At 43.6% G+C, this 15,001-nt stretch overlaps 1 protein-coding gene across 6 annotated transcripts in view; it reads right to left on the minus strand.

The window, feature by feature from the left end:
* Nucleotides 1-1,624: 1,624 nt before the first annotated feature.
* LOC144141025 (TNF receptor-associated factor 5-like) overlaps nucleotides 1,625-15,001 on the minus strand; it is a 148,627-nt gene continuing 135,250 nt past the window's right edge. For 4 of the 6 annotated variants that reach the window (XM_077672512.1, XM_077672507.1, XM_077672508.1 and 1 more), the window contains 8 exons: nucleotides 12,662-12,739; nucleotides 9,406-9,498; nucleotides 4,752-4,823; nucleotides 4,576-4,662; nucleotides 3,843-3,896; nucleotides 3,701-3,751; nucleotides 2,398-2,649; nucleotides 1,625-2,165 (listed from right to left, as the gene is read on the minus strand). In XM_077672512.1, coding sequence (XP_077528638.1) covers nucleotides 1,932-2,165; nucleotides 2,398-2,649; nucleotides 3,701-3,751; nucleotides 3,843-3,896; nucleotides 4,576-4,662; nucleotides 4,752-4,823; nucleotides 9,406-9,498; nucleotides 12,662-12,739 — 921 coding nt within the window. In that variant the 3' untranslated portion in view covers nucleotides 1,625-1,931. The remainder of the gene's footprint in view (nucleotides 2,166-2,397; nucleotides 2,650-3,700; nucleotides 3,752-3,842; nucleotides 3,897-4,575; nucleotides 4,663-4,751; nucleotides 4,824-9,405; nucleotides 9,499-12,661; nucleotides 12,740-15,001) is intronic. The other 2 variants (XM_077672510.1, XM_077672511.1) reach the window with 1 other exon arrangement.

Raw genomic sequence — 15,001 nt, forward strand, 5'->3', positions numbered from 1 at the left:
GGTTTGTGAAAATTTTGCACTGTCCAAAGTTACTGGGTTGCGTTAACTCGTCGTCACTCGTCTGTGCCGGTCGCCACGGCAGCGGAAATTTGTGGTCGAGGCTTGTTTCTGATGTGGGCTCGGACCGACCTCCACGAATTCGGGAGGGTGTGCGACTTGTTAACAAAGAAAGTGAATATTTTGTCGGAGGGAAGAGCAATGTTAGCCGACATTCCTAGGGTCCCGTTCAGAGCGAGCCGCATCAGCATTGATGGTTTAGCGCTCTGAATTCGACTTTCTCGTTGTTGTTTGGAGTGTTTTTTTTTTTTTTTACAGAAATTGAACTCACAAATAAGGATGAGATCGGGGTAACGTGACGATTTTTGTCCACACCTGCGATTGTTTGTTATTGTGTAAATCAGCAGCCTCGTGTGGCTTAAGTGGTAGACCAAAAATCTTTGTTGCCGGGTTTCTTTAAGAGGCGGGTCTTCGTGAATAAAACTGAGGTTTTCGGGTTTGGGGAACAGAGAGGGGAGCCCTACTGCTTGAGGACCCTGCTCGACTCTTCGTGTAAAAAATTGAACAAATTGTAAATTTGTACATTTTTCTGGAGAAAATGTCTGCCACGTGCCATCGGCTACCGCGAGTGAGCCATCGTCTCCCATCTTATGTTAGACTTTCATCGCCCAGTCTCATTCTCTACCACGAGCCAAACAGCCACTGTACCACATTTGCCACGAGCTACCAAGATTCCTAATGTCATTTTTGATTTTTAATTTCTAGTTGCATACAGGGTAATAAATTTTCCAAACAATGACCGAAGCATACAAGAGATCAACATATCTGTGTCATAACAACAATAAAGCTACGCGTTATGAAACAAAACACCTAATTGGGTCTGTATGAATAACGCTGAAAAGATGACGTAACTGGCTGAGTACTTGTGAAAATCTAAAAGCCACATAACGCGTTCAGAAAAGCCATGTCACCAAGTATGTCGTGAAGGGTGCTACGCATGTTGAAATTACCGGATACTACACATACACCTGCTTAGTCTGACCACACGTGTTTGTTGCGGAAGCCTTGTGCGTTGTCGGATATAGCTCCGATATATCCGACCACATTGTCGGATATATCCGACCACATTCTGCGTTGTCGGGTATAGTTCGTATTGTTCCACAGATATTACCCACCGTGAATTACAACCATGCGCCAGCATCAGCTACGCCGCTAAACGACGGAAGAGGAGAAGGAGGTTGCGCTCCGGCTAGACATCCGCCGTCTTCGAATCGCTTGGAGGTCTGAGTAGGTGGCCATACGCCTGGTAACCTTATTTTCAATAAATCCTACCAGTAACAATAAAATAAAGTTTTTGTAAGTTGATTCCTATGTCAGTAAGTAGCCACAAAAGCCACATTCCCCAACAAAACATTCCCATAAAAAAAGCAGCTTTGTCCGGGACAGTCACCGTTCAACCTGAGAACTGGTGCGTGATTTTGTCGCTGCTAGTCTGTCAATTAGAAATCCAGGCTAATAATGATGTTTTATGACTTTCGCGAAGAGTCAAAGTACTCGCACCGCTCAAGAAACACCAGTTACCAGAGCCCATCAAAGCACTGGCCAATAAAACAAAAACAGGAACATATTCAGTAGGGTAGAACTTAAAAACTATTTATTTAGTGTCATGGCCTCTAGCCTGATTTATTCTCATAATCTCTTAATTGCGGCAAGAGCTCAAACATTTTACAAATTATAACAAGATTTTTTTCTTTGTACAATGACCACGCCTTACAGATTAGTTGAAAACGTTCACTAGAGAACACTGCGGAAGAAATAACTGTTCAAACGAGAGAGCTCCGGTTATCAATGCACCTTCTCATCTGCTCTCAAAGGTGTACGAGTCCCCTTATTGTGAACGCTTCTTTATCCGGTGGTGTCAAGGCAGGGAGGTTTCAGTCGAGTGCCAGCACACTGATCTTGAGGACGACGCAGTTTCGGTACAAGAAACCTTTTCTTTCATTTTCCAGCAGTGGAATGGGGATGAGTTGCGAGTAGCCGAACATCGGATTCAGCTTATCTTGCGCCGGTTTCTGCAGGCAGGCTGCAGCGTGGGCAGCATCGGACGGGTCAAGCTCAAATCTGCGACTTTCAGCTTCTTCGTGTTGGTTTACGAGAACCACACGAATCTGAAAAAAAAAACGTATATATAAAATTCTTTTATCCTATAAAAAATATTGAAGGCACCACCGGCGCGTTGAACTACGCCTTACAGAGGACTTTTATTAAGTGAACGTTCTTACTAAATGCCGCTCAGGAAACGTGTGGCTTTAACAAACATTTTTATCGCTCAAATTATAGTAGCATTCGAGAGAATACAGTCTATACGCTCGTCCCTTCTTGCAAAAACTTGTAGCTTACCTTGTTTGCAAAAGGCCAAGGAAGGAGATCATCGTAATCGCCTTTGTGTATTCTGATCTTCAGTGCGAGGTGAGGGGAACTTGGAAGGGCGCCCCCGGCCCGGCTCATGGCCGCCACCAGCTCAATGCTGTATCCCGGCTTGTTAACAGACAGTACGCCTGATGATAGCAAGCCGTTGTTGGGCATGATGGCTGATCTCTTGAGGTCCGAGTAAGGATAAAGTTTCCAAACGTGCTCAAACACCGACTGTTGCTGGGGTGAAAATGAGAGATAAAACACACAGGTGACGTAGTTTCTAGCGCAATGAGAATATTACCGACCAGAAAGAAACCGTCGAGAGAAAATTTCAGTGTTAAATTTTATTTTATGGTAACGAAGTGGCCATCCTGGCCATATTAATTCTGGCTACTAAACGTCAACTCGGTGAAATTTTGCAATTGAACTTTTACGTTCGTCTTTGCGATGTGTCGGTGGCGCACTTGCTGCCGCCGTAACTAATAATGTCGTTTCGCATGCCGCAATGGGCAGTTCCAAATGAAACAAATAGGACCACAAATCAGATTTGTAAAGTTTTTTTTTCGTGTAAATGAGTCTTCTTGCGCCTGGATTTAGTTCAATGTCCTGGATTTTGGTCTCGCTTGAGGCGACCGGATATACGCAGACAAATATTTGAAATCGCAATGAGAATATTTGGTGCCTGGGGCGGTGCCTACCACCCATGAAAGTACAATACCTATAAGTAATCCGAGTTTTCTCTCATTGTATCTTGCCTTCATCGCAATGCTGTCCGGGAAATCTCAAGAAAAATTGCTACAGCGTCGGGACACTGAAGATATAAAACGATATTTCAAGGCTGAAAACAACGGAGATGCACAGTTTGACCACAAATGAGAAGCTTAGGAAGTGCATTGGTTGGCTCCCATTCAGAATGCATACAAGAAAGACATCCCAAATGAGAAACTTAAGAACAAAGGTTGGATACGCATTTTCGTGCATTTAAAAAAAGCTGTTGCACAAATTCCAGGAACATTGTTGACGTAATCATTAGGAAGATTTGTAAAAGGTTTATTGCTTCTTGCGAGTACAGCACATCAGTGCATTCAATCTGCGTTTTAAGAAGATACGGCAAAAACCATAAAAGAAAACAGGAAAAGTGCGCTTCGCAATAACTCTGTTCAGTTGTATAAAAGGTGGGGCATCCTAAAAGAGATAAGTAAAAGTCTTATGAGTTCCCGCAGAGAACAAAATATTCTGTACTCTTTTTGGAGGTGTGTGTAGTTCAGAGTTTGTTACTACCACATACCGGGCCCAGGTACAGCTCACGTTTTAAGAAGCCAACGGCTTCCTGTGTGCTCTGCGGAAAAAAAGCAGTACAGATATAATCAAGCATTGATCACTATGCACACTTTTTTGCATAGAATAGGACTAGTTAATGCGTTGCTTACCGCCATGAATTTTCTGACCGCATTGTTGTCTTCGGCATGCTTGTTACCCTGGGCCTACAAAACACAGATAAAAAACTTCCGGGATTGCACTCGAGTATCTTAGGGGAACTATAGTTCCCCTAAGATACCATAGACATTGCCTAGAAAACTTTTTTGCAGTGAGGACATCAGACAGTCCTACGAGAATTCAATGGGAAAACATAACTAAAACAATGGTTGAAGTGTGAGAACGTGTTAGGACGTCAGCTGCCGCATGATAGGCCTTCAAATCCCGCTTAAGAACATTCCCGTTCAGTGGACCTTAAAAAAGTAATACTGATAATGAAAAAGCCCAAGCCCATAGATGTCGCCAGGGTTGCTCAAAGCCTGTTCTGCCCTCCCGCCCCCACACCTCCCCCCCCCCTTCGAGAACTGATTGAGATACTTCGCTCGCTAAAAGTCATGTTAATGGGCCAGAATGATTTGCGTTCCGTAATGTCATAACTGTCTTCTGGCCTAAATTACGCCCTTCTGGAACTACGGATTTTTCTGTCGTCTCGTGCCGGAATACAATATTAGTATTTGAGTCTCATTCCACCGAACCGTTTGTCGTATAAAACTACGAGGTCAACCTAAATACGATTTAGACTCATGCTTTGCTTAGTGTTGGCACGTGGTATTCGCGTGGCATGAACAGAAATTTCCAACAGACGCTAAAAGGGTAATGCCACAACAGGACATGGAGAATACCCACCTTCAGCTGCTGCTCCTGCGCCTTAAGTTTTTCGTTCATCTGAATATTCTGCTGCTTCAAACGTTCCATCTGTCCTTCAATTCTAGCCTAAAAAGTACAAGCATGCAACATGACGCATGGTAACAATTTATACCAGCAGTGCTTGCCCCCGCCACACAGAGAAGATAGGCAGTTACCACATTGTCCATCACCGCTTTTAAACGGTCTTCGTACTGTTTTTCTTTTTTCTGCAAGCTCTCTTGAAGCCTCTGAAACAAAAAAAACTGAAAATTACGTTGTGTTACAAAAATGCTTAGAATGTGCTTTAGCGAGCAGTTTTCAAATGCGCTACATCCTACGCATCCATTTTGCAGCAATGCGTGCTATATTTTCTGATAATTTCCTTACTTCCATTTTTTATAGCGATAGATAACACATTCAAAGCAACTTCAGCCTTATGTGTTTGACATTCTCAGCGCAAAGCACGCAACTCATCCCGACTATTAAATCACTGCAAGATAGCAAAAAGGTAATTCTATCCATTTTTGCAACCGATACTACTTTTTAATGAACAGACATCCCTCTTCAAAGGGACTTTGTGGTAACCTTTTTTGTCACTAAATATTACATAATATTATATTGTCGTTACTAACATGAGCCTAAATAACTACCTATTCTAATTTTACAATTTACGGTTTCCCGTGTTATTGCAACCGTACAGAGTTAATACCTGTTATAAAATAGCTTCGTTTATGTGATAAGCTCTGTTTTTTATTCGCCTTTATTTATATTCGACGGGTAAAGCGGGCGCAAAGAGCGGATTGCAAATCCGCAAGTTCTAAAGACCGGGCTCCTGCTACCTGGCAGGAGCCAGGTAGCAGGAGCCCAGAAAAACACCAGCCTAGAAAAACACCAGCAACTGGAAACAACCAGCAACCAGCAAAACATCCGGGAAAGAGAACTGTAAGGTCAGATAGCGGTCTTCATACGAATGGCTACGCAATCACCGGTAGTTTTGGAGCAGTAAATGTAAAAATGATAACGTATGCCTGCAAACATTACTCCTTTAAGAAAAAATATACTTGAGACCAGCATGCGGCTGAATTTTTTTTAGCACAGGGTAATTCTAATAAACTCGGTAAGAAAAACCTTTAGACACTGCTTAAAAAACCGATGTCTACATTAATGCAAGCAAGAAATGTCTCTGAAGATGCCTAAGGGGGCTGGATACTGGTAATATAAAGTGCAACTATTTACACTGAACGCACTCAGAATTTACAATGAGGCAACCGCCACGGTGGTTCAGTCTCTGAAACGTTGTGCTCCTGAACCCAATGACGCCGCTTCGATTCCCACCCACGGCGGCCCATTTTAACACGGAGGGAAAAAGCAAGAACAACAGTGTCGAGACCTCGACACACGTGAAGATCGCCAGGTGGCCCTAATCAACCCAGAAGCTTCCCCTACGGCGCGTTTAATGGCGGGGTGTAACTTCGGCAGGTAAAGAACCAAATATTTAATGATGTTGATTATGGATGACGGTTACTGGTGCAAAGCAAACAAGGGAAAAGAGCGTACAAGAACGAGTTATTTAGTGAGTGACGTAATAGTAAATACTAAAACCAGTGAGTACAAGTAAAATACACGAAACAAAATACAATGAAGAGGACTGGTGTATTGGAGGGAAAAGGTTTGGGCATGTTGGTTCACAGTCACACAGAAAACAAGCGCTGTAAAAAAAACACAAGACAAGGCGTGGACGGGACAAGCGCTTGCCCCGTCCACGCCTCATCTTGTTTTTTAACAGCGCATGTTTTCTCTGTGGTGTATAGGGCCCAGATGATTATGCGTGATCAGACAAGAGCTGTATACATTTTATCTTTCCTAAGAACTAAAACACGTTGGACAAAAAACATTGCTTCGTGGGCTAAAAAGTGCGATGGGTGCAGTGGAATGTGTGTCAAGTTGTTTCAAGTGCTTTGCATGTGACTAGGATGTGAACAACAGACAGGCCCTACCCACGCCTGCTACAAATGGGCCTCGAAGATCCAGTCAGCAGGTGGAAGTGTGTTACACGTGTGTTGCCTATCCGTAGCCTAACAGGGCGACTTCAGTGCGTTTGTTGTGTGAGTCAGATGCATACAGTCCTTGTGGTTATATTACGTTTAGTTTATTGTCTGTCTGCTCACTCCATTGTGATTGCCATGTGTTATGAAGCTGTTTTTTGATGTGCGTCATGAGGTCAGTGTAAGGTACTTTTGTTATGTCGACTGCATTCGTGACGGCAGCGGCAGCAGTCATTTGATCGGCGGCCTCATTTCCAGCGATTCCTCATTGTTCGGAACCCAGAAATTATTTATTTCAAGCTTTCTCGCGTATGCCATCGTTATAACCATTAAAATATTTATCAGATAGTTTTAGAATGCTTTCTTGATGACAGCGCCTGCACAACGCTCAACGAATACGTGTACACGATGGACTTGGGAATTTCATTTCCAAACGATACAGGTAACAACTATACACGCCAAGTTTCCTTTACACGATTCCACCAGGTTATATGGTTCTCAGCACTAGAGAATTACCTTGAGTGACTTGTTCATGTACTTATGTAACGTTATCCTCAAAGCAAAAGTGGTGTTTACGGGGCCCCGACTTTCTTTCATAGCCGAAGGTTGTAGGTCAAAATTGCAGGCTTATCTGCGCCTCAATTTTTTTTTCGGGGAAAGCGTGTCTTTATCTACTGCTGAATCCATCGACCGTACCTAAGCAAACTTCCGTCATCATTAAATGTCCTGACTTTACTTGTAATTTCTTTGATATAAATCCTAATTGACGTTGAGTTGCTTGGAATCAACATCGCCAGACTTGTGCACGGAGAGAGAGCAGGGCGCAACTAAAATGATGTTCGTGGTTGTAGGAATAGGGAGCAAGTGTCGCCTTTTCTCTAGAGTAGTGTACCTGAATGGTGATATCGTTACGCAGCACAGAATCATTATATTGCTGCTAAATATTGGGCATCGTATGATAGCGTCTGATTTATGTTTGAAAAGAGCTCCATTTTTTTTGCATTCAGGGCAGGAATAAGCATCGACTAGAAGGTAAACTTTAAATTTATTCAGCTGAATCCAAGTGAACTGTTGCCTAAACTGCGTACCCAGCCTAAGTCTGGCCGCTTGTTGCCTTCATCCCTCCCATACTAAACAATGTATGTCTTAAGATGTTGGAATAAATAAACAAATAAATAAATAAATAAATAATTTTAGTAGTGAGGAACACCCAAACAAGGCTTATCATAAGTGCAACAATTAAACCATAATGTGTGCGATAATACCGCTGCTGTATACCGTAACCCTATGTGTCTACGTTAGATGAGTGGCCACAATCCCACCTCCTCTATGCTGGCAGCAGTTCTGACTACCTTGAGAATTAGTAATTGATTTTCCACCTCTCAGTTTTCATAACCGTTGACAACACCGACGCGACCGCAAAGATTTGGTTCCAAAGAGGTTTGCAAACGATACTGAATAAAAAATGCCGAGAACAGTGTGGCTATGCCAGAATTTTTATATCCTCAGTTGCATACCACTAAATTAGGGCTCACCAGGGACAAGATAGAACCGAATGCGCATTCTTGGAAAACGTGCATCTTGTTAGGAAAGAGAAATTAGCAGACGACATCGACAAACTCGCGGATAGAGGAGGAAGGGAAAGTACGCAGCATCAACAGGACGCGATGCGTGGCGGTCAAGAGTGAGAGATGGCGAGGCTCAGCTAGCGCCGAAGCATCGGTGAGAGAGCCGAAAGACAACCTGTAGGAGGTGGTTCCCGCCCCGCCTCCCAAGGACGTGCTTAAAACTGGGCAGGTGCAGTTTGCGGAGTTGTCTAGGAGGACCCGCCTCTGCCGTTCACAGAGCCTTTTATGGGGGCCGCTGTTCCTGGATGAGGCCTAGGCTGAAGCCGTGGGCGCGCTACTTGGCCGTTTTAATCTGCTGCCTCCGAAGCTCCAGCCTATCAACGGCTCGAGTCTCGCCGTATGCACGATACGCCGTCAGGGCCAGAAAGCGCGGCTACCACCGCGCAAAAATCTGGGAACGCCGAAGTTGACGCCACGTAGCGAAAGCCGTAAGAGGAAAAAAGTTAATGTGCCTAGTTTGAACTCAATTTTGGGTGAGCTTTCGCGTTGCGCGTTTACTTTAGTTTATTTCAGTTGCCTTTTGAGCGTGTGCTTCTTCCCGTAAGGCAATAAAACATTTTCCTTTTTTTATTTTTGAGAAGTATCAATTGTGTGACTTCTACGCGATTGTCCTGTACGGGTAACACGCCCTCCAAGTTAAACACACCTGTCCTCACACTGCTAAATTACTTTCTTTTTCTGGATCTGTAATATTTGGCGTATTCTGTGTTGCTGTTCTTTGAGTATGTATGTACTGACCACAACAACCAGGGCAAATTTTCTGATTGTTCCATGCCCTTTATACACTGATACCTTGCCTCGCACAAGGCCCTCGCAGGCAGGTAGCTTTTCTCACCTTTTCTTGTATACTTCAAAGATTTGAATAGCAATAACAATTTATTAAAATTATGCACAAACGCAAAGTTGTATTGAGCATCGTAATACGTGTTTGAAATTGGTGTAACCGACGTTTACTCGCCAAGCATGTGGAATGTGCAGCTTTATCGGCAAGTGTTTGTGTCGTTCGTACCTGCCCACAAAATTTGACACGCTTACTAACGAAAAAGCGCTGTGCGTGTCGTAGATGCTACCGCGTAAACCATTTTCATGGTACGCTAACCTCGCATTTAACTTTCATGATCTATAGCAAAAGTTTGGGCAAACATTTAGATTCTCACCTTGTTTTCGTCCTTTACGAGACATACTTCTCGAACCAGTAAATGAGTGTGCTCTCCACTCGCCTCATGAGCTGTCACCGCTCGACGGGCTCCCTGTACAAGGTAGAATTAGGGATAAATTATTACTTGCTGAGAAGGCATACATTTTTATGGTGCGAAAACAACCCCGAATTCAAAATACACCTTTCAGGTCGCATCAAAACAGAACTTGAGAAGAAATCCAGGGCTCGTTTTTAAGAGAAAGTTGGTAAAACCGAAGCTGTTTCCTGACAATCTGAGTCAAGGAAATTCCAAAATAGAGGCTCGTTAAGTTTTAACTCCAAATTGCCAAAGTCCAACAGAACCAATCAAAAAGAAACTCTGACCGATCCGAATGCGACTGTTGAACGTTCTTTAACATTATCAACGTTTTAGAATGCGAATGTGCCTTCCGGAGCTATGCCGTAAAGACCTCACATTGTCTGCGCGTTTGGCAAGAAGAATTTCCTTTTTCTGTCAACTCATTGTGTAAACATAGCTTACCTGTAGTGCACTTTTGCGCTGCTATGTTGCCATCAGTGACGCGTAAAATGTTACCCTTAGTACCGCAGTCGAATAGCGCGATTAGATAGGCATATGCGACTTGAAAACGCGAAATTGTCAGGTTCGATTCCAAAGAAAGAGAAAATTTTCTTTGTTGATTGGTTTTTTTGCACCACCATCATCAACTTCATGCGCCTTTTTGGGAACCTACTGTGTAAAGGTCATTTCCCTGCAGTGCATTTTGGCGTAACTATATCCGCGTAACTGAAGCATAGAAAGTTTTAATTTTAAACTACAGACTATAAGTCGAACGTAATCTGACATTCGGCATCACATTAAGCCGCTACAAAGGAACGAGCACGGCGTGGTGCAGCAGAATATTTCGGAAGGTCTCTCATTTTCATTACCAGATGACACGAACATTTGTTGCTTGGTAAGCCCAAGTTTCTCACACACCCCACAGAAACCAACACAGAGATGGAGCCTAGATTTTAATTGAAAAGTGCATCGACGTGAGTGTTGTGGTTTTTTTTTGTTGTTTAATGCCACGATAATTTGCTATAAAACTGGCGGCCACGCTCTAACAGATTCTGAAAAGGCAGCTTGAATTCTTAAATTCTCCCTTTTAAGAAAGAATGACGCTTGCGCCATTCACGATTTTTATATTCTGATAGAAACACGGTTCTGATATTCTCAATAAACTCTACATATGAACCAAATGCTGTTGTTACAACCCCAATAGGATCTAGTACCTTCACAGAATGTTTCATACGCATTTTAGAAATGGTCTAAAAATGAAAGAACTGAAATAGCCAGAATGTTTCATCTCAGGGCCAACTGCTAAAAAAAACCAAAATACCTCACGCCGTTACTAACGTAAATGCGTAGCTGGGCGAAACCACGGCCGTGGAAAAGCTGTGCACTAGTCGTTGCTTAGTTCGCATGCACGCGTACTAATATAACGAGGTGACTGGTATTTGCACTTCGAACCCGTGACAGAAAGAGAACAGCTTATAGAAAGAGATGAGCGCGCGCGCTTTTGCTATGGTGACCCTCTTATGTGGCTAGCCAGTTTGCCGCAAGAACGGAGAGGCTGTGTGTGGGAACTTCTCTTCGCGCTGAGTGCGACCAAGGTAGGCGCTGCGGAGCGCGTGTTCGTGAAGTCGGCTTAAGGATTCTTGCAATTGTCGTTGGCTTCAGTAGGGCTCGCTTCTCACTACTGTTTCTTAACGCACGGTGGAAGTTTGATGCTTGTCCGAACCAGATATTTCATGTGGGTCACTTTTTATTATAGACACATTTGTAAAATCGCATGCACTAGCTCAAGGCGTCATTTAAGTTAAAGTTTCGGACACCTCTCCAGAACAAAGAATGCTGGCACCGCCCCATTCCTTGCATAGAATTTCTTGAATTTCACTCCTTGTATTGAACAATCTTTCTAACAAAGGGAACAGCCAGCGGCTAATAACGGACAACAGCGAAAATGCATGACAAAAGATGGAAGATTACATCGTATGTTGAATTGGGATGCCATAACAAAGTTCTTTTACGCAAAGCGATGAAGTCAAGCAGGGAGGCGCTTATTCCGTGCCCCTAAGCAGTTTTCAGTCGCGGGGATTTCTTGTTAACAAAAATCCAACAAGCGATGTTACAAGCCGGAATAATGGGCTCTGACGTCGTGTGTTAAGTTCTTACGAGAATACGTACGGAGAGGCGTTAACGCAGGTCCGAACAATGTGATTTTATGACAGCTGATTATTGAGACCAAGATTATTCTCAGAGGAAAAACATGAGAAGAGACTTTAAAATCATGACGTCAGCATTATTTCTTTGATTTATTTGAACGCGCCGACGCAACGCAGGCGATGAGGCGCGCCGTAGTGGAGGGCTCCGGATTAATTTCGACCACCCTGGGATCTTTAACGTGCGCTTGAAATCTCGTACAAACGGGCGTTTTTGCTTTTCGCCTCCATCAAAACAGCGGCCGCCGCGGCCGGGAATCGAACCCACGTCCTCGTGCTCAGCAGCGCAAGGCCTTAGCCACTGAGCCACCGCGGCGCGGTTCAGCATTATTTCTTGCTCTGATTGATCCGGGCGGATGAACGGACGGGGGGAAACTACCACGGGGGGGGGGGGGGGGGGGGGGAGATGTACAGTCATTACTGTTACACGTTGTGAGTAGCGGGATGTGAACGCCATGCCAAATTTTTTAACGCGCCATGAGGGTATACTGCAGCAGCCAATGCTAGAGTTTTCTAGCTAGTCCTGTTTTATACTTCCCATTGTTGGTTATATTAAGGTTCGAACTGTAAAAAAAGCCGGCAAAAATGGCTAAATGGTGACGCTTTTATGCAGTCTTCCGTTTTTTGTTGTATTGGTAGCTTAAAAAAGTACGCATCGAAACAAAATGAATATTGCAATTGCAATGCTTCAAAAAGTTGATTGCACGTGTAAATCCTAACATAAGTATTGACCCTCCGTGGCGTACGATCCGTTCGCAATAAGTAATGAGTACTTGTTTTCTTTCACATATCAGAGTGTACATGGATAGTTGATATATATTTTCTTTCGCCAGTCACCTTGTTTGCTTGTAAGTTACCCAATTTCCGATTGCTTTAAAATGGCTAGGAAGTATATGTTCAAGTTTCATTCATTTTTTTTTATTCCCAGACAAAAATATTTTTATCTTCTACGGTTTACAAGGGAAATAGTAGGCCATATTGTGATGACTCACGTAGAAGGTACAGCCAAGTGTCTTGAAGGAGCAGTGCACAGGGGCCCTTGGACATATTGGTATGTGCTGATCCTCGAGCTGAAACAAAAACGAGAAGAATGACCACTGAACGACATCGCTCCTAGTGAACTCGTCTGTTCTGCAAAACACAATGTCGCTGGCGCTCAGGCTCGAAAACGTCCCGGGGTCATTCCATGCCAAAGGAGACCCGGCAATTTTTCAATCTTCCGGATAGGCTTCAAAAATTTATTTTAGCAATTTTGAGTCGAGAAGTGATACTCGGTAAAATATTTCTGGCGAAACAATTTTTTTCGTCGTTACAGTGGCCTCCAAATACCTGGAAAAAATGTAAAAAGTGATAATTTTGAATTTTTTTGCCAAGGAGCCAATACAGCTTACGATAGCATGTTTGAGCAGTTAAACAGATCTAATCAGAGGCTACGCTGCTGTAAAAAATAAACGCCGAGCTAAGCGATTTTCCACCCGAATCAACAGCGGGAATCTCAGAAAAATTGTCAAAGTTTAGCAATTTTTTTAGTCAACTTTTAATCAAATGACCACAGCGAAAATTTTTGTAATGGTTCTCTAGGACATCTACATTTATTTGAAACTTTTCCAATTACAAAGCCTCACGGAATTCGTTTGGTAATAAACGAATAATTTTGGATTTTTACAAAAACTGCCTCTAAAGGGGACCAAAAACGGCCGTGTGGGCAGCGGTGTACGGTGTTTACAAAATACTCAAAAGATGGCCCAATGTTATTTCTAAAGCATATAAAAAATTTGGAAAAGTACTTTTTCTTATTGCGGAGAAAACAATTTTTCAAAATGAGCCCTCACAGGTGGCTCTGCGGCACGCTCCTGCGTAGCGACATTTGCAATCCTTTGCTAATACGTACAGAACGATGACCGGCATTATTCATAAAGGAAGTGTTCTCGGGTCATAAGGGGAAAAAACACTTTTATGCAGCTTTTTGTTCTTTTATCAACCTATGCCGACACGTCGTACTGAACGATTTTAACGAAAGAGGCAATTTCAACCGTGTTCAGTGCCCATGTTTTAATGCAGGAGTGCTTGTCACTTCACACCATTGTTGAAGCGCAGTTGGGCGGTTTCAGTGTTGCACTGAGTACACTTGTTCGGCGGTAGAACTCGACGTGATTTTCGCTGAGACGCATCCTTGTCCTTTCGGTGCTAAATGATGGTACTGGCGCGTCTTTGGAATAGATCTAGCTGTTTCGTAGCGGCTGCTAAGGCTTTGTCTTTCCTCTGTGACAGCACTGTCGGGGACCCAAAGTACGTTGACCATTTTAATTGATTGGCTTGCCCAATCATACAGGTCTTTTGGCGTCAATATTTGGTTGTCGAGCGGTCTCTGAAGGCTGGCTCTGCTAGCCAGCCTTTTCAGCGTGCCCCCTAAGCCATCACAAGGACTCTTGCCGTGAGAAGTCGCAAAGAAATTCCACGTTGCTTCCAGTCCGAAGTCTTGTTTGTGAAAGGAGAGATTAACAAAGTTCTTCCGATTTTTATACTGCGATGCCGCCCCATCCGTGAAATAATGTATTCTTATTAAGTTTTCTTTTTTTAGCCTGAGTTCGTGCAGGAAATGCCGTTGAAATGCATGAACCGCTGCGTTGTCGTGCTTCAGGGCGTCAGATATGACAACGTAGGAAACACAAGAGCAAGAGGTTGAACCAGGTTCGTGATCGTCACTTCTAACGTAGACGACAATGGGGTGAATCGTAGCTTGGGAGGTGTTCCAATGGTAAGACTGTGAGGCGTCCTGCACAATGAAGTTATAATTTTCCGCGAAATCCATTAAGACGATTGCCTCAGTTGGGGCAAGGGTGGCTTTCAAACTTCGAAGATAATTGGACTGCGATTTGCTAACGTAATGGTGCCTTTTAAGTTTTTCCAGCCTTTCAACGAGCTCATCCATTAACTCCGATGGAGTTGAAACTACTGTCATTAAGAGACACTTGTCAGCGCGCACCCACTGCTTGTACCTAATTTCATCACATTCGGGGGCGTGGTTTCGAAGGAAATTCTTGAGCGGCTCAAGGCCGGGACATCGGGAGCAGGCGTTGAGCATGCAGTCTTGATTTTCCAGACTGCAGACCGTCATAGCCATGAGTGCAGAAGCTGTCTCCTGTATGCTCAATGCATGTAGCATCAGCTTTATGTTCTGGTGGTACTCACACACGCAAACAGAATGTGTACCAGCCGATCCAGCAAGTACGCACCAAGGAGGTCGAAGAGATGCAAAGGTGGAAAACGACGCTTGCAGAATCGGGTTTTCTTGCTTCCACTGAACGAAAGCTTCTTTTAGGTTCAACAAA

The sequence above is a fragment of the Haemaphysalis longicornis genome, unplaced genomic scaffold, assembly GCF_048455015.1.
Source record: "Haemaphysalis longicornis isolate Haplotype H1 unplaced genomic scaffold, Haemaphysalis longicornis Haplotype H1 scaffold_6, whole genome shotgun sequence".
NCBI lineage: Eukaryota > Metazoa > Arthropoda > Arachnida > Ixodida > Ixodidae > Haemaphysalis > Haemaphysalis longicornis.